The sequence below is a fragment of the Euprymna scolopes genome, chromosome 1 (assembly GCF_053919585.1).
Source record: "Euprymna scolopes isolate OS-2025 chromosome 1, ASM5391958v1, whole genome shotgun sequence".
Classification (NCBI taxonomy): Eukaryota; Metazoa; Mollusca; class Cephalopoda; order Sepiida; family Sepiolidae; genus Euprymna; species Euprymna scolopes.
Genome location: NC_136482.1, coordinates 112093410 through 112113178, shown reverse-complemented (window position 1 = coordinate 112113178; position 19769 = coordinate 112093410). Strand labels below are relative to the sequence as shown.

General features: G+C 37.6%; 1 protein-coding gene across 3 annotated transcripts in view; it reads left to right on the top strand.

The window, feature by feature from the left end:
• The window catches only part of LOC145266299 (solute carrier family 13 member 2-like), a 200485-nt gene that overhangs the window by 129440 nt on the left and 51276 nt on the right, over positions 1 to 19769 (top strand). For all 3 annotated transcript variants that reach the window (XM_080121973.1, XM_080121888.1, XM_080122048.1), the window contains 2 exons: positions 6215 to 6367; positions 8371 to 8499. In XM_080121973.1, the coding sequence (XP_079978099.1) occupies positions 6215 to 6367; positions 8371 to 8499 (282 nt within the window). The remainder of the gene's footprint in view (positions 1 to 6214; positions 6368 to 8370; positions 8500 to 19769) is intronic.

The window sequence follows — 19769 nt, the reverse complement described above, 5'->3', positions numbered from 1 at the left end:
AAAACACTACAGGCTTAATGAAAACAGAATGTGTTTACAATATCGGTAAATTTTCAATGGGTTTAATCACATGATTATTGATAATGTAACCATGTGATTGAAATTTAATTTAAATTAACCACACGTGGTCGCTTTGCTATCAAATATTCATCGAAAAATGGTAGGTACACACAAAATGAATGCCGACGCTCAAAGTGTATAAACATTTTGATTCCTCCCTTTACTTAAAAATTCACCAAAAATCAGGAAATTAACGAATTCTAATGAAAATTGCAGTATTTTTCAAATAATGGTCGCAGAATATAATGAACTAATTATTTTTACTTAACTCTTAGTGAAAATTTTTTTTATTTTGTTTAAACAAAAAATACCTTTACTAAAGTTATGGTTTTCAGTAGTAAATAAAAAACGCAAGAATTTATTTTTGCTTTTTTTTATATAAATAAAGCATCGTAATTTGTAACAATAAAAATAATTTTTACAGTAACATTACGAAAAAAGCCCCTAAAGTCCGTATTAATGAATTCGATATAACTTGAAGATAAATGAATTCTCGCATACTATTCAGGAAATTAAAGATTCAATTAGATTCCTATTTCAGTCACCTAAATTATTTAGGGTGAAATGAGTTTAGAAATTTATAGCCAAACCTAATTTTTTTTTTGCTTAAAAAAAATAGCATTAATACAGTAAGTTAGGTAAAATTTGCATAGAATGCTCTGCTTTACGGTTGTAAAAATGGAACGGAAATTTGAATTTCGTTCCCTTTTAAATTCGGTACATTTTGACATTACGTCCAACTCATCGTTCACATTCGACACGTCAACTTTTATAGCTTTTCGGGTATTCTGGCAAGGTTAGGGGTGTCTATTCCGAAAGCCGTTCTTAACATGGGTAGATTGGTAGGTTTGTCAGAAATTTCGTGAAAAATAGTGAATAATTCCACCCCGTCTTTTCAAGCTTATAACTCCTCGAAAAATCTAACTCAAGCCCTAATTTTTTTCCAATTAAAGGAGCAAGGACCAATGTTTCATTAAAACAAAAAAAAACGACATGTTTTTTTTTAAAAGGTTTTAACTTCGGACTTGACAGGTAAATTTCTTAAAAAAAAAAACACTACTTTTTTGTTTTAAATTTGAATATATTATTTATTGACCTTTTCTCTTCAATTTGTGATATATAACACTTTGGTGAATAAATTATTTACTTCTTAATAGACATTTCAAAATGGGAGGCGTGAATTATTCTACCCCCTGTCTTTCCAAGCTTATAACTACTCGAAACATGTAATTGAAGCCCTAATTTTGTTTTCAATTAAAGGAGCAAGGGCCAAGGTTTCATAAAAAAACAAAAGAAAAAACAAACAACGTGGTTTAAAAAAAAAGGTTTTAAACTTCGAACTTTACAGGTAAATTTCTAAAAAACACTACTTTTTTGTGTTAAATTTGAATATATTACTCATTGACCTTTTCTCTTCAATTTGTGATATATAAAACTTTGGTGAGTAAATTAATAATTTACTTTTTACTAGACACTTAAAAATGGGGGGCGTGAATTAAAAAAACGTTTGTCTAAAATATTATATTCAGTTTATTGGAAAGAGCATAAAATTTCACATTGACCCTGAAAATATTGTAAAAATAGAATCAATAGAAAAATTTTGATAGATTTTTAAAGTTTAAAAATTGAAAAATATTGAGTTCGTAAAATTCATTACTGTGTTTTAAAAAATAAAAAAAAATATTTCTATTACTTTTAAAACCACTTTAATAGTTTATTTTGGAAGTATAATCCATAAAGAAAATAAACAACCCACTTTTAAAGGAGAAATTACGAGATTTTTATATTTTATTCGCAGTTTCATGATAGGGGTGTAAAACAATTCCTACAAAAATTCTGATACATCTACTAGATTGGGGTGTTTATTCGTTGTAAACGTACCCGACAACCTATAAATGTCGACATTTCCAATGTGAATGGTAAGCTGGACTTATATAAAAACAAAAAAATATACCAAACTGACTTTTTCGTTTAAAAATGGTTTTATTTCCCTTTCGTTATTAACTTTTTTTTTTAAATTTTTTTTAATTTTTTTTTTTAATAAATATTTTGTGTTTTATATACATAAAGTACAATTGTTGAATGTTACTGTTTTGATTATATTCGTTTGGGGGGGGCACAATTAAAAAATTAAGAAAGATTAAAACGAAGCGAAATTAAAGTTTCCGTTCCATTTTTGCAACAACCGTAAAACAGCGCATACTCAGCAAGTTTTATCGTAATTTATAAGCATAATATTGAAACACTAAATCAACATTTTATTTTATCTTATTTTTTTGCATAATTAATGATGGAAATATTTTTCTTTTTATTTTCTTAACATCTTTTAAAAAAAAATAATTTGTACATTCTCTTGAAAGAAAGAATCGAACTTTTCTCTACTTTCACATGTGTTCTATTTTAACAAACTGAGCCACAACAACGCGTGGCCGGGTACAGCTAGTATATATATATATATATATATATATATATATATATATATATATATATATATATATATATATATATTAAAAAGCACGATAAATTACATTGATTAATCAATTTAATTACCCGCTAGGAGGATGTATCTCTAACACTGCTTACTACATTGACCACACTACCAGCACGTTGTCACGAAAATTAACGCTTCAACTCTCCGACTCCAGCTCAATATCACAGCATTTAAAAAACATGACTGCCATCATTCTGCATTCCGAAGATTTATGGTCGAAAATACAAGGTCTTACACAGATAATGTAAAAATACTATAAATACTGGAAGCGTTATACATAAAAAGCGAAACAGCCTCAAATAAATAATATAAATTCTTAATGCATTGGGAATATTGTAAAATGCTTAAGTCCTTAAATTTAAAATAATATATATATATATATATATATATATATATATATATATATATATATATATATATATACATACATACATATATATATTTAAAGGATGACCCAAAAAAAAACAGAGGATATTCAATTGTTTTTCTGAGCATTTTACAGTCAATGGAGAAAAAAAGGCCAAAGACCCTAGTGTTTTTATGTGATGTTTTGAATATAATAAACTAGTTATGACCAAAGTTTCATTTCATTCGGACAAAACACTAAGAAACGAGGCCTTTTTTTTTTTAGTCACCCTGTATATACATATTTATTTATTAAATATATAAAAAAAAATTATATGTTTATTAAAAACAGCTTTATCGGACTTATATAATAATATATTTACCGGACTCATCATCTACACAGAGGAGAAACCAAGGAATTATGCCTACTTCGGATTGTTACCTTGTGGAAGAATCAAGATACGCATTGGATCCCTTTACCTCACTGCTACCAAAGACTTTCACTTCGGAAGTTACCATGCAATTTGGATATGAAATTCAATATCCTTTTCATTTTGAACCAATATATAATCTCCTTTACTCTATGATTTAAAAACTTTTAATTGTGATTTTCTATGTTTATTGTATTTAACAAATTAGGTATGAACTATTATCATATTTGCTAATATTTTTTCCTCTGAGGAGATGGGTAGGCATGGAAAACCTATAGGTTAAGGAGATATACTTATTGAAATTTATTCTTTGTCTTCCATATAATAAAAATTGTAGATTTGAAATTTAACAATTTCACATCATAAAATTTAAATTACTAAATCATGGTTTATTTGCTCTATCTGGTATATTGAGCAATTTTTATTTAGCTAGGATTGTCTTTATAAAATATTACAGCCAATAATATTTTGTAAAACCGATAATCACTGGATTTTCATACCAGTATATATATATAAATATATATATATATATATATATATATATATATATATATATATATATTAATACCTGCCGACGCTAGTGTTTCATCTTTTCGGAAATCATCAGTGCTGGGAGGTACGATTACCATCAGTCGGGAGATTTGAACCAAACCACGAATCCATCATTGACTCCATTAGCTAATAACAAACCGCTTGGCCAACGTTAATCGCGGCGGGAATATAGTTGAAATTGACAAATAAATCATAAACGTCATTCAAGAAAGCCAAGAGTAATCATGTGATTTTAACGTCACGATTTGACTTTTAATTGAAATATTTTAGTATTCACCTCAACTTAGAAAAATAACTTCAAATTGAGGAGGCAAAAAGAAAGTCCACACAATGGAAAATTGTTATGTAAATGTAATTTTAGGACATTAATGCAACATAAATACAACAGAAACACAATGAACTAGTTAATATTTAGTAGTACAGCTCTTCTGCAATTTGACAGCCTGCAATCTTTTGGAAATTTTTTGAATTAGACTGCAAGAATACTCCGGGGAAAGGGTATCCCATTTTTCTTTAATTTTTGCCCAAAGTTCTTCCAAATTTGACATTTTATCATTCCGTAGCTGTTGCTTGATGTAGTGCCATACGTTTTCGATAGGATTGAGGTCTGGGGTTTGTGTAAGCCAATCCAAACACCGAATATCATGCTCTTCCAGGAACCTCTTGACATTGTCAGCTGTGTCAATTGGAGCATTATCCTGCATGAAGATGGGATTATCATCCAAATTCCGACCAAAGTAAGGCAGAAAATGCTCAGTCAACATATTAATGTACTTGGTCGAATTAATTCGACCTTGCAAGCGAACTATAGGCCCTGGACCATTGATACTAATAATACCCCACACCAAAACTTAACCTCCATCACCTTGCAGTGTTGAAACTGAGCACCTAGGATTAAATTCTTCGTCTTTCCTCCAACGGACCTACTGCCTACCATCACTGCCTAGCCTAGTAAACTTGCTTTCGTCGCTAAAAAGCACTTTGACTAATATGAAAAGTCATGCTCTTCATTGCATCTGACGAAGTCCAGACGGCGCTTTCTGTTCTTTACAGAAATCATTGGCTTGCGTCTTGCAACATATCCTCGCAAATTAAATTCCTTTAATCTTTTCTTGGCAGTAGAAAGAGAGCACTTTTTAACAAGATTACATTGTTGTTGGATTTGAGGAGCCGTTTAAAATCTGTTTCTTAGGCTGCGGATCTTTATAGCATTGTCTTCCCTGTTAGAAGTAACTCTAGTACAACCGGATGTAGGGGCATAACGAACACTGCCAGTGTTTTGGTGCTTTTGCACAGTCTTTCGTACCATTTTCTTTTGTACCGTTTTCTTATCACATTTCAATTTGCGGTCAATTTCTCGATTGGATAAACTATAAAGGTGGAGATTAATGAGCTCCTGACAATCACTAAGAGAAAGTCGTGGCATATGGACTAAATGTTACTTTGTATAACCTGGAACAACATCAATTACGATTAGAGATGCTCTGTTGCCTGTTGGTGGATATTTTAAACTGATTTAGGGGTGATAATTTAAGCTGTTTTTAAGCGAATTTGTTGCTGCAGACTTTCTTTTTGCCTCCTCAATTGAAGTTATTTTTTAAATTGACGTGAACACTGGAATATTTCAATTAAAAGTCAAATATGAACAGGTTAAATTACAGAGGAATAAAAGGCGAATCAAATGAGGTATAAATTTTGTAAACAATTTCATTAAATTTAGCTTAAATTTGCAGTTTTTGAAAAAATTACAAGTGCGGACTTTCTTTTTGCTGGCACTGAATATATATATAGTACAAAATTTTGTTGAAAATTCAGACTCCCGTTTTTCTTTTTTATAACCTTCATTTATTTCCTGGATTTTTTTCCATTACAGCTGTTTCGTTAGTGAGAAGGCAATTTTACGATTTATGTGTCCATAAAAATATCCTGTCCCCACCAACTTCTTCAGATGTTTTTCCATTAGATTTTTACAACAAAAGGTATATTTTTAACATGCTTAACATCGTATTCGGGTAAAAAGACTTCCAAAGCCATGCTTCCTCACTTCCGCCATCTTTTGGTATTATGAATATATATATTGTATACACTGGTTTCTTCCAATCATTGGTTATTCTTAGATATTTTTCTTTTTATTTAGATCGTTTATTGACTATTTCTGTTTGCCCGTTTGCTATTTATTGTTGTTAATATCATATCATATCTATAAAAGATCTTCCAAATTCTGATTACTTATTTTTGTTTTCTCTTGTGTTTTCGTGCGTTTGAGTTGTTTTTTAATCAAACAATTAAATTAATTAATATTGATTTTCTCTTATATCCCTTAACTGTTTTATAGCTCAAATGACGAAGCTGACAGTCACAATGAAGCAAGTTTCTCACGCTTGGCCAAAGCTGTTTGCTTGTGCATTGCATATGCGGCGAATACGGGTGGAACAGGCACACTAACAGGTACAGCACCAAATTTGGTGCTTAAGGCACAGGCTGACGTGTAAGTATATTTTCCTCTATCATGTCTTTCCACGACCACCGAGAGTAAGAACAAGGCTTGTTAACTGAAAAATGTATGAAGGTAATATAGGTAAGATTTGTCAGACCGTCAGTACTCTATGAGGGCCATTTGAAAAAGAGCAATAAAACATTTTTAAAAAGAAAAAGGAACACAGTTCGATTAATACTGAAACTGAACTTTATTTAATATAAAATAAAAATATTATCCATGTAAAATTAAGTAATTTTAAAGCAATATACAATTTAATACTGATAAAACTGAATTATGAATTTAGGAAACAAAGAATTAAAGAAACATTAAACAAATATTTTTTGGCCTTCAGAACAAGATCAGTGTAATATCTGTTGTCATGCTACACTTTACCTTTTTTGTCCTCGGTCGTAGGAGGAGAAATCTTTCATGACTGAGATTATTTTTGTTCCTATCCAGAGTGCCCTTTATTGGGAACCACAAGATTATATGTTGAAATATTTAAATAACTATTACTTTAAATACAGAAATTATATTTAAAGTTTTGGTTTTCTGTTCTTCTATGTCCATTTTCCCCCCATGTTTTCATCAAAATGTGAAGCGTATTAGTTGTCTCACAGGCCATCAACAGTAATCGATCACTGGCAGTAACCTGTGGTGTTCCCTGGAGACCAAGTGACAACAAGTCTCCCCAGATTTCTAGTGTTCTCCATCTCTTGAACACTTGTGCAGATAATTGCATGTTATCGCAACAGTCGTTGTCACTGATTTCTCGTTGGCATCGTCAATTGGTGTTTCCTGGGGTTTGGGTGACAAAATGCCTCCCCAAAGTACCAGATTTGGACTGCACACTTCCAGTGGAGATTTGGTCAGTACTCTTTCACCTCGGTCTTTCCATCCTCCCTGATCCTTCACAGCTAGTTGGTGTGGTGTGGCGCCAGTCGATGTCATCCACACCAGTTTTTTATTATTATTAGTTATTATTATGATAATAATAAGGGTGCTTGTGCAGTGTACACACGTGTATTTTAAATATTATTTTCAAGTTAAATTAAATTTTGGGTTTGTATTACCGTACACATAGATTCGAAAAAGTTGTCAAAAAACAAATATATAACAAATAAATGTTATCAAAGGCAAGATAAGTTATTCTTCTACCTATCTGGAAAGGTTTTTAGTGGGTTTACTAACTTTAAAACGTGTAATCGCTTCGAAAACCATACAATGTTTATCGATATATTTTAAAAGAAAAATGTCGGCATGTTTGGTAGAAAAGTAACTTATCTTGCCTTTGATAACATTTATTTGTTATACATTTGTTTTTTGACAACTATCTATGTGTATAGTAAAACAACCTGTCATGTAAATTATTTACAGTTAAAATGTTATAAAACATATATTCATATATATATATATATATATATATATATATATATATATATATATATATATATAGATAGATAGATAGATAGATAGATAGATAGATAGATAGATAGATAATTCAATGCTTATACATTTTTGTTTAATAAAATATTTTTAACTTCCTTTTTTGTTCTATAAAAAACATTCCAATTAAAAATATTTGTAGTTTTTTGTTTATAATGCGCCCGTAAGCGGACAACATCTGAGTCATGGCAAAACGCTTCCGTTAGATCCTAGCTGATTCTGGGAGTGCCTCAACTATAACTGATCCTTTATTATCTTTAAGACATCAACTCACGTTAAAGAAAATAAAATGGTTTATTAGAACGTAATGTGCATTTTGTGGATCAGGAGACATTGATGATAAGCATTGATAAATAGACCGACTTTACAATAGAGAAAGGAGGAAAATAAAAATAAAAAAGATATCTATGCATTAAATTTCGTTTTTAAATGATAAAAATAAATAGAATTAATCTAACTCGTACAGTTTTCATATTCCAACGCATGCGCTCAAGTATTTATTTGTATATTTGTTCTGCTGCACTAGACACATCAATGAAGAATAATTCTTGTTAATATATTTTAAGAGTTTTTGCCCGCTTCGGGTTGAAGTCGCCGGTGACTTTTTCCAGCTGGATGCTGTTCGGTATTCCTTTGTCTATCATCAACCTCTTCCTCACCTGGATCTTTCTGCAGATATTCTTCTTTCGTACCAAGTAAGTAAACGAATGATTGTTCTATATTCTTTTAAAATTGGTAAATAATTTGTTGGCGTCTTCTTCGCAGGCATTTGATAATGAAGTCGATTGCTGAATTAGTCTACTGTGACTGCAAACCTATCCTGATCCGGCATGCTATGTTGTCGTTGTCATAGATGTAACTGATGTCAGATTCTGATATATCTGTTTCAATTCCCTGCCGTCTCTATTCGTCATCCACTGATCGATTCTCCTTTCTTCACTCCTCTTAAAACATATCTTCACAACAATTCTCCGGCGGCAGTCCACAGACTCCCACTCCGCTGGGTAGATGCTACCAGCCCTCATATCTCGCGTGCAGACATATTTATAACGTAAGACAGGTTTTCCTGTTGGTTTGGATCCGGTTGTAACCTTGCTGAAAAGAATTTCGGGGCGGGGTGGATCCTCCCGCCGTTTGTTGTCTGAAATGGTCAAGCTACTGTAAATAATTGACAAGTTCGTATTTGGTCATATTTATCATATGTATTATTATTGTACTTTTATATTGGTTTCATGTTTCGGGCTTCTGGGTTCATTTCTACAACGTTTCAGTTATGAATCTTTTGTTGAATAGTTTATGCTTATTAGCGGGAAATATTTATCTAATAATTTTCATTTAAATGGTGGCTTGATTAGAACTCATGGGTAGGTTGAGGATGTAGGAGATTTTATCCTTGAATTTGCCTTCATGAATAGCGTAATGTTAACATGGGACTGCCCGGATGGGGATTACAGGCTAAAACTGCTGCGGCATAATTCTAGGAGCGATATTTCTAAATACAATTACGTACAGTACGTTAGAAGAAATATTCTTTTTATTTATATTATATTATATATATTATATTATAAGAAATATTATTTTTATTTATATAGATAAGCGTTTTTATCAGTAAGCACAATCCAGAAATTCTGTTAAAATCAGTTACTTTTGCGGTACACATATATCAGATATTTAATAACTTCAAGACTAAACCCGACAGCAAACACTTACTTCAAGTATAGAATTTAGTACTATGTCCTTGTAAAACGATACGTGTTGCGTAGTCAAGCTGTTGATGGCTATGTGGGACTTCATCTTTTATAATGAAGACGTTTCATAAAGATACAGTAACTCACTAAACTGGTTTACACGAGACTTATGCATTGCTCACTAAAGATCGACTGCCAACCATTTTTTTACACTGCATGGTCAAAAAAAGCACCAAGAATTGCCTAAGAGTCACTTTTTTCACATGAACCCGGAAGTGTAAGAAGGAAGCGCAACGGTGCAATTTCTAACAGTGCAGAGAGGGGAATAATTACCCTCCTGGATGATAAATGTACAATTAATTTCGTCGTGTATAAAGCGCGCATATATAAGACACGTCAAACCAGACGAATGAGAAATATATTTAGGATGGCGCAGTGTTATTTGATGTAGCGTTATTATACGAATAAGGTTTCGTTTAGGCATGCAGACAAGCGCAAGGTTACAGTCTTTCGAATTTGGAGCTTAAAATACGCCCTTTTAGCGTCGCATTTTGACAACATATTACGTATCTGCTTGCCAAATAGCTGGACAGAGTTAGCATAGGGAATTATACATACATATCAGCCCGCGTGACGCTGCCAAATCTGAGTACTAAAATCCTGAAAATCTCGAACTTTACATTTAGACAGGTTATCGAAATGTCATAAATAGCTTCTAATATGCTTAGTTTTGCCGTAGTTTCAGTTAATGTTCTAAATATCTCCATTTGATAGTATATAGAATGTCAACTCTTTTATGTTCCAGACTCGCGGGGCAAATATTGTAACATTACACCAATTCCGAGCAAAACGTTGGATCGTCCCGAATCTATGCTTTTTCAGTAGGAAATTTATTTTGTTTACAATAATTCACATATTGTACGAACTTCAAAATGACTGAACGGTCACGATCATCTCGCTTGCATAATCACTAGCCTTTCGTCATAACTCATGTTTACTTCATTTCTGAACCCTCGTACATTATGTAAATCCCTTATATATGTAGAATGTTAAATCAATATTTGCTATTTCAAACCTACCCTTTGCGTATGCATACGTCAATACGGCGTAATAGTCACGATCACCCATTTAACTTTTCTTATATACCTGTTAATTTGCCAACGCCACTGGCAAGCTCACCCTAGTGTACAGAGGAAGTACCTCGAAGTTTCTCATATCCGCACCTTAGTGTAACAATGCACATGATTATTTTTCATTCATTTAATGTGTAGTTTGTTTTTATTCACGTAGAGTTGAATGTAATAATCAAAGAGGAAAGTGCCCCCGTGTGTGTTGTGCGGTCATACAACTTACCTTCGGATGGGATCTGAAAGAGAAATTAAAGATGGCAACCATGGATTTATAAGGTGTAGTCTCGTGGAATCTCGCGAGATCTCATCTTCCACTGCACATATATGCAAATGGAATGGGGTCAGTTTTCTGATAAAATGTCTGTTGGCAAAGGCAGTTGGGAGAGACGTGCTGGAAGTTGAGAGAGAAAGTTGTCAGCGACAAATTCTAGCTGGACTTTTGTGTATTGTATTTGGTTTATTTCGTTTTGCTGTTTACCAGCCCATTTAACGTCAAGCTATTTCGGCATAATGGGGGAAAAATTCGGCCTTAAATTAATACCGGAATTCGAGGGCTCGACCCCGGTACTTGACTGGGTGGAGAAGGTGGAACTACATTGCCTGTTGTCTAGTGTGAAGAACATTGAACATGTGGTTCCTCTACGTCTATCCGGCGGGGCTTTCGCAGTATATCAACAGCTTAGTCCTGAGGAAAAACAGGATTATGAAAGGATCAAGGCGGCATTATACAAGGCGTTCGCCATCGACTCCGCCACTGGTTGGGAGCAATTTGAGGCAAGAACCTTGCATCCCGGTGAAACTGTCGACGTTTATTTGGCCGAGATGACGAAATTGGTGTTGTTGTTTGGTGGGCTGCCTGGGCAACCGGAGCAAAGCAACTCCTGCGGGCTAGCTCAAGCATAGCTTCATTGTCCCTTAACGACTTGGTAGATCGGACCAGGACCGTGATGAAGAATACTTATGAGATGAGAGAACCGGTAGTCGCTGCTGCACAGCGTGTATTAAATGAAGATAGACCGTCCCATGGGTTCGTACTGCACGGTGAAGTCATGTGTTATAGGTGCAATGACCAGCTATTCGCTGCTACCGATGTAATAAGACTGGTTATATGGCCCGGGATTGTTCGGGAAACGGGATCGGGGACAAGGTCCCAGCGTCGATCTCTTCCCCAAACAGAAATTAGACGAGGCGCTTCCGACCATTCAGATCTATGTCAATGAGACATTATGCTCAGCATTCTTCGACTCTGGGTGCTCTCGCACCGTAGTGAGTGCGGGCCTCTGCCGCACTTGGGATAAGAGGACTACTAGATTAACCACCCTCAGTGGAGAGACGCGGACATTTTGCGGGGTAGGCACTGTGAACATTCGCACTAAAACTGGAAATTCAGCTAACATCGAAGCGCTGGTAGTACTCGAGAAACCGCTGAGCTTTGACCTGCTTCTAGGCTATGATGCCATCAGAGCCTAGGTGGTGCTCACATAACGCAGACGGGGGCGACACAGTTTCAGGAGAAGGTTCCAGTGTGCTGTTTTTAAGATTGATCAGCTAGACTTTATTGTCGAGTTCGACCAGCAACATAAGGCTTGGACAGCTGCGTAGAAGCGGTCGGAAAACCAGGAACCAGCCAAACTGCGAAATGAGGTAACAGAGTACCATGTGCCCGACCAAATGAGGCCTACATATGAAGAGTAACTTCGTGATTGGATCAATGATAGCTGGTTGATTCCCTACCCCTATGAGAAACTTGGACCTGCCAAAAGCCTGATTCCGCTGATGGCGGTCGCTCAGCACAACAAAGCAAAGGTGAGGACAGTGATGGAATATCGCGAACTGAACGCACATGTTGATGCATTCACGGCAGATGATGACGTTTGTGCCAGCAAGTTACGAGAGTGGCGCCAGCAGGGTTCTAATGTGTCCCTGCTGGATTTAAGAAAAGCATACCTGCAGGTCTGAATCAGTGAAGCAATGTGGCCATTTCAGACGGTAGTGTTTGCTGGCAGGAGGTACTGCCTTACCAGACTAGGCTTTGGGCTAAACGTGGCACCCCAAATAATGAAGACCATTATTAACACTGTGTTGTCACAGGAAAAGACAATAAAAGATGGGACATCAGCGTACCTTAATGACATATGTGAACGAAGACACTGTGTCATCATTACGTGTGAGGGCCAAACTGGCTGAGTTTGGTTTGACGTGCAAGAATCCAGAGCGTTTGGTGAATGGCGTTCGTGTCTTGGGCCTGAACGTTCGACAGAAGCGAGGGACTTTGAAATGGGGGCACGGAACTGCAGTTCCTGAAGTGCCCGATGTCTTCACGAGGCTAATAGTATTCTCCTTGTGTGGTAAACTTGTGGGGCACCTACCAGTGTGTGGATAGATTCGCGTGGCAACCGACATCATAAAAAGGAGGACAAGCGCAGTCACCAAAGACTGGGATGATGAAACAGCCGACGATCTGTTGGTTTGCACAGTGAAGGGGACCATCGCAAGGGTAAAGCAGGATGACCCCGCCAAAGGAGATTGGTGCGTGCAGGGAGACAAACTGAATGTGTGGGTAGATGCGAGCTCTCTAGCAATTGGTGTGCTGTTGGAGAAGAATGATGCTGCGATTGAGGATGCTTAGTGGTTGCGACCGGCGAGTGACGCTGCTCATATCAACCTGGCAGAGCTCGATGCGGTGATAAAAGGTATCAACCTGGCACTCCAGTGGAAAGTCAGGAAATTACACATACACACAGATTCACTATGCGTGTACCACTGAATATCAGACACACTGACAGGCAAGACTAGAGTGCGCACTAAGACAGCTAGCGAGATGCTGATCAGACGGGGGTTGGAGACCGTAAAAACGCTGGTAACAGAGTACAACCTGACTGTGGATGCGGTACTGGTCACTTCAAATTGCAACGTTGCTGATAGGCCCACTCGGGTGCCACAAAGATGGTATGACATCATGAAGAAGAACGCCGAGCCAGTACCATTATGTGCCGCCTCTATTGAGGTGGCGGATGAAATCAGGAAGATATACCACCTCAGTGGACTCCCCGGAGTGAGACGGACATGTGATTTTATGCAGTTGTCCAATCCGTCGGTGTCCAAAAGTGCAGTGAAAGAGGTAGTCAAGGAATGCCAAACATGCCAGTCAATCGATCCCGCCCCGACCAGATGGCGGAAAGGTCAGCTGGGAGTAAGCGCGACTTGGAGCCGACTGGGTATGGACATAACCCACTACGGCACCAGCACTTCCTCACCCTGATTGATTGTGGACCGACAAGGTTTGCATGGTGAATTGGAGTCCATATTTTATGAAAGAGGGCCGCCTGAAGAGATCCTCACAGATAATGGCACGGTCTTCTGCAGTGGGGAGTTAAGACATTTCGAAGCCGAGTAGGGGGATCCAGCTCAGACACAGATGTGCATATGTACCGAGTGGCAACGGCATAGCAGAGCGGTGCCATCGAAGCGTGAAGAGGATCGCAGCAAGAAAACAATGCACGATCACAGAGGCGGTCTATAGATATAATGCAACTCCAAAGGATGGCATGACTGCTGCAAGTGCACCCACCAATGCGATCCATTGCTATCGAGTGCGCATCAAGGACATTGACGCCCGTCTGCCTGATCGGCAGGAAACTCGAGGGCCGTATGTTAGGGGACACGGTTTGGGTGAAGCCTCACAATAATCGATGCACCAGCAGCTTTCAAAGATGGCGAATCACTGGCATCATCAGTGAGCAAGCCGTGCTAGTCAATGTTACTCCACGCCATGTGAAGGATATCTGGCCTGCCCTGAATACGAACCAATTGGCGAGTAGCAGTAATGGTGAATCGTCCAACGATAACCTGTGGGTCCATCCTATCCCCTGCGATGGTACAACTGTGAACCCCAACGCTGACGCCGATAGTTCCAGCACCCCTTCTGAGAGCTCCGATGAAGATGAAGAAGTCCAGCCTGGTGGTATGACTGTACGCCCTAACGCTGATACTAATGGTTCCGACACATCTTCTGAGAGCTCCAATGAAGATGAAGTAGTCCAGCCAATCCCCCTTCGTAGGAGTGCCCGCAACAAACGACCGCGTTCACCATGCCAAATGTGTGGTCTAGAGACCAGGGGGAAGTGTAGAGTTGAATGTAATAACCAAAGAGGAAAGCGCCCCCTTCTGTGTGTGTGTGTCGTGCGGTCATACAACTTACCTTCGGATGGGATCTGGGAGAAAGAGAAATTAAAGATGGCAGTCATGGATTTATAAGGTGTAGTCTCGTGGAATCCCACGAGACCTCATCTTCTACTGCACACGTATGCAAATGGAATGGGGTCAGTTTTCTGATAAAATGTCCGTTGGCAGAGGCAGTTGGGAGAGATGTTCTGAAAGTTGAGAAAGAAAGTTGTCAGTGACGAATTCTAGCTGGACTTTTGCGTATTGTATTTGGTTTATTTTGTTTTGCTGTTTACCAGCCCATTTGACGTCAATTTATTAGTTAGTATATTTTTGGCTTGTGCTTCTGGTAAACTGGTCCTTACGCGTGAGAGATTGCGCTAAGATGCTCTTATTTGCTTATCTTTTATCCACCTATTAATATAGAGCGCCAAATGTTTTAGCCCTTAATTATATTCCCTCGAACACATTATATAAATAGATAATTACTGATTGTTAATCTAGCAGGTGATGTATACTAATAAAGAGTTACCTCCCTTAAACCGAACTTTTCTGGCCTATAACTGTTAGTTGTCAGCCAATTTTTGACCCACACCTGATTATGTATATGCCTGGTCACGTGAAACGGATACAAGTGGCATTGACGATCCTGGCAATAACTTGGTTTGCTTCTATAACATAGATGGGAGCTTAATATCTAGGTATAATACGTTGGGTGTTCGTCACCTAAAGCATATTTTGATGATTCCTTTTTGGGGAAGACATTATTTCTTTCTCTTTCCTTTTATTCCTTTAGTGTTCTAATTTCACCATGATAACTGGTGGCTGAACGTACACTTTATTCCTCTGATTCCGTTTGTAGCAAGGCATATGGAGAAAGAAGGGAAAGTTTGTGCAATGTTAACTGAAAGGCAATTTTTTTGTGTGTGTGGGCGGCTTTGCTGGGGAAAAAAGCAGAGATTGGCGAACCTTCCATAGAAAAAAAACGATACTAAAGAACGGCTAGAAACGTATTTTATGTGAACAAGTGGCTATAGAGAACATTTTGCATTAAATTTGATCCATAGTAATTACCCAATTACCAATTTCATTCATTTTCTTAAAAATTTTAATGACGCTTCAATTTTAAACATTTTCTAGAATACAAAATCATATAATGGATTTTGATCAAATTTGGAATAGAGATTCTAGATATAAGGTTTAGTAACATTCTATACTGATTGTAATCTTCGTAATGGTGCATAAAAGAGGTGCAGAGCAGTTTTGTTCGAGGAACTAATTAGGCCCTTTCTAGAATGGGTATTCTTCTCGGTCTATTATTATAAGTGGTTCTGTGCAACTAGGCCGTGTCGATATTAGTCTTGATTATCCTCCAAAGCGCAATCATTAGTTTACAATTTGTATTCAAAGCAAGGTACAACACAAATATATACATCATATAAGTAAGACTTCTTGTCCATGGGTTTTTATTAGCGTTTACCTCATGCAATTATATTATTTGCTCTCGCTTCCACCGTAGTTCACTACGTTCCATCCTGACCGCCAATCCCAGCACCCGTCGTCCCGCATCATACTTTCTGTCCTTTCAGAAGGTATTGTACTGTCCGAGTCTTCCTCTTCCTCCGATGTAACAACATAATGGCGAGGGCACAGATCTTTCATGTGGCGAGGCACACCGTCCACCAAAATCAATTGAGGGCTGATTACCTTGGTCACCTCACCCTTGCCGAACCTCGTGGTACATCGATTTCGAGGTCTTTTGACCTACACGCGATCTCCAACCTGGTAAGAGCTGTTCTTGGGACCTGGGGACGCTGTTGCGAGATTTGTCTCCTTTACTCGAATCTCGTGTCGATAAATCTTGGTGGTCAGGATGGAACGCAGTGAACTGCGGTGGAAGCCAAATGTCATCAACAATATACTTAAGTTTATGATCAGCAATTACATGTGTTCCATTTATCTTGATGTAGTTAGCGTTATATTATTTTTCTTTGATCTTGCCGATAGAGATGTTTATTCCTTTCCCACCAAGAAAATAATGCGGCACAAAGCTGGAAGTTTGAGAAGTAGCCAGTGCTATCAAAAGTATACTCTACTAAAATAGCTATGAACAGACACAGACACATCGTCATGCACCGCTAGGGGAGCCACTGGCGATTGATAATAAACTAATCCTTCCTCAAAAAGAAAAAAAGTAATATTTGTGGGTACATTCTAGGACTGAACCCCAACAGATTCAGATTTGTGTGAACGTACATCTGCTCGTGCAGATTGTAATCGTCCACTTGTAGTCTTCGACTAAAGTTGGTGTTCGATTCCAACACCGATCGCACTGCTAATTAGCTGTTAATCTTTGGACATAAAACTGACTGCTTATGAAAGTCCACCACATGTTATGAGCATTATGACTGGGATAGCTTCCGCACATTTATATCAGATCTACCTCTGCGTTCCATGTTTAAAAAGGGTGTGTTCTATAGTATCAGACCTGACAGAATGGTTAATTGTAGGTATAGACCGTTTCATACCCTCGAAAAAGTTCCAGCAAAAACCTAACAGCCAGCCATGGTTCTCTCCAGAATGTGCTGCTGCCATTGCGCACAGAAATCACTTTTTCCATTGCTTCCAACGTAATAGATGTACTGAGACTAAAGCCGCCTTCAGAACTGCCAGCAATCACTGTAAAAAAATAATAAAGAACGTAAGAGAGTTGTATGCTCAGTCCGTCAAGTCCAAAGTAGCTGAGCAGCGGCTAGGTTCCCACCAGTTTTGGCAAATAGCAAACAGAATCCTGAACAGACGCGTGTGTTCTATCCCAACTCTCATAAACGGACCTGAGGTAATCTCGTCAGCATCAGACAAAGCCAAACTCTTTGTCAAGAACTTTACAGCTAATTTTACCCTTTGCGACCAAGGATGCCAGCCTCCAATATTTCCTCCTGTATCAGAAAACATGCTATGTGATATACGTATATCTGTACGTGGTGTTGCTAAGCTAATCAAAAACCTTGATTCCAGTAAAGCAACCGGCCTTGACGGTATTCCGAAAGACTTCAACCAGAACTTGCGCCCATGCTTACAAAACTGTTTAAACGTTGTCTTAAGGAGAATTACTCCCCATCACCCTGGAAAATCTCATCAGTATGCCCCGTGTTTAAGAATTCAGGTGATCGTTCATCCCCCTCTCAGTACATGCCAATAAATCTCCTGTACGTCATGAGTAAGTTGCTGGAATCTGTGTTAAATACAGAAGTAATCAACGATATCAGCAAAAATAACCTTCTTAGTGACATGCAATATGGTTTCCGTTCTGCTAAATCTACAGCAGATGTGCTTACAGTTATATCTCATAGGATTAGCGAATCTCTCGACGAAGGTTACCTTTCTAGGGCAATTGCTCTTGACATATCAAAGGCCTTTGATAGAATATGGCATAAAGGTTTACTTCACAAGATCTCCAGCTCTGGTATAGCTGGAAATGTCTTCTCAATTATTAAATCATTTCTCTCTGATAGGTTCATAAGAGTAGTAGTTCATGGGCAGAAATCAGAATCTCTTAGTATTAATGCTGGAGTCCCTCAGGGGTCCATCATGGGCCCTACTCTTTTCTTGATCTTTATTAATGATCTTCCAAATCACATCCTTACATCATTCGTAGACATTTATGCTGATGACACTACTATCTATGGTAGCACATCTAAGACCGTAAACGACCAGGTTTTCTTCGAGTCTCTCTCCCCTGATCTTGAACAAGTGGAACAATGGGGAAAGAAGTGGCTGGTTACTCTTAATGCATCATAAACCTAGCCTTTATCTTTACATCATCAACGTTCTGATCCTCATCTGGCATCAATTGAAATGAATGGGTCTCCTCTAGAGGAGGCGTCATGTTTTGACAAGCTTCTGGGCTTGATCTGTACTCCTGATCTTAAATGGAATATATACATAAAATCCGTTGCCAAAGCCACTGGAAAAATGGTAGGATCCTTCTATTGATCCAGTAGATATCTCACTGCTGATGCAATTCTCTATCTATATAAGAGCCAGGTACGTCCAAGGATGGGGTACTGTTGCCACATCTGGGCAGGAGCTGCTAGAAAGGACTTATCCTGCCTTGATAGAGTTCAAAATCGACTTCGTAGCCTCGTAGGAGATGTCCTTTTCTCTTCGCTGCAACCTCTATCTCACAGAAGAGATGTTGCGAGTTTGTCTCTGCTTTATCGTTATTTTCACGGCAGGTGCTCAGCTGAGCTCCATTCTATGGTCCCCCATCGCCAAACTTTCACAAGAAACACTCCTCTAGCTGAAAACACTATCAATAATTCCCCTTACTCTTTATCTGTGCCTAAACCTAAGCGTAGATTCCATGAACAAAGCTTCTCTCTTAGAACTGCACGCCTATGGAATTGTCTTCCGTTTTTCTGCTTTCCAGCTGACAACAATCTGATTGTCTTAAAGTCTAACGTAAACAAGTTTTTGATGAACCGTTCCATATAAGTTAACAAATTTACCGAATCTCCATTACTAACGGTTACTATATTGTCCAATTTCTACTGTATACTCTTTAACCCTTATCCTCGAGTGGCCTCTTGGCCTTGATAAGTGGTGATGCCTATAGAAAAAAAAATATTTTTGAAAAGCCCAAATAGATCATAATCACAGCAACGAACCTCGTTTCTGACCGAACATTAATTTTTCAAGGTGTAAAATCGTTTGATTCCCTGGCAATAATTTTTCCACGTGAAGACATCAATTTTGGGTGATCATCCCATTTTTGGGGTGGTTTTTTGTCTTATCTAAGTGTTTTCAGGTCGTCTGTCGTCCATAGTATGCTTCTATGTGTTTCACTATACATTCGTATCTTTACACGGGGTTTAAAGTTGCAGACCAATCCTTTAGTTGGCTGGAGCAGATAAATTTACATCTTCGTTCGGTGCGAAGAAATATTTGGGTAGTAAAATTGACGCCCTGCTCTATATGCTC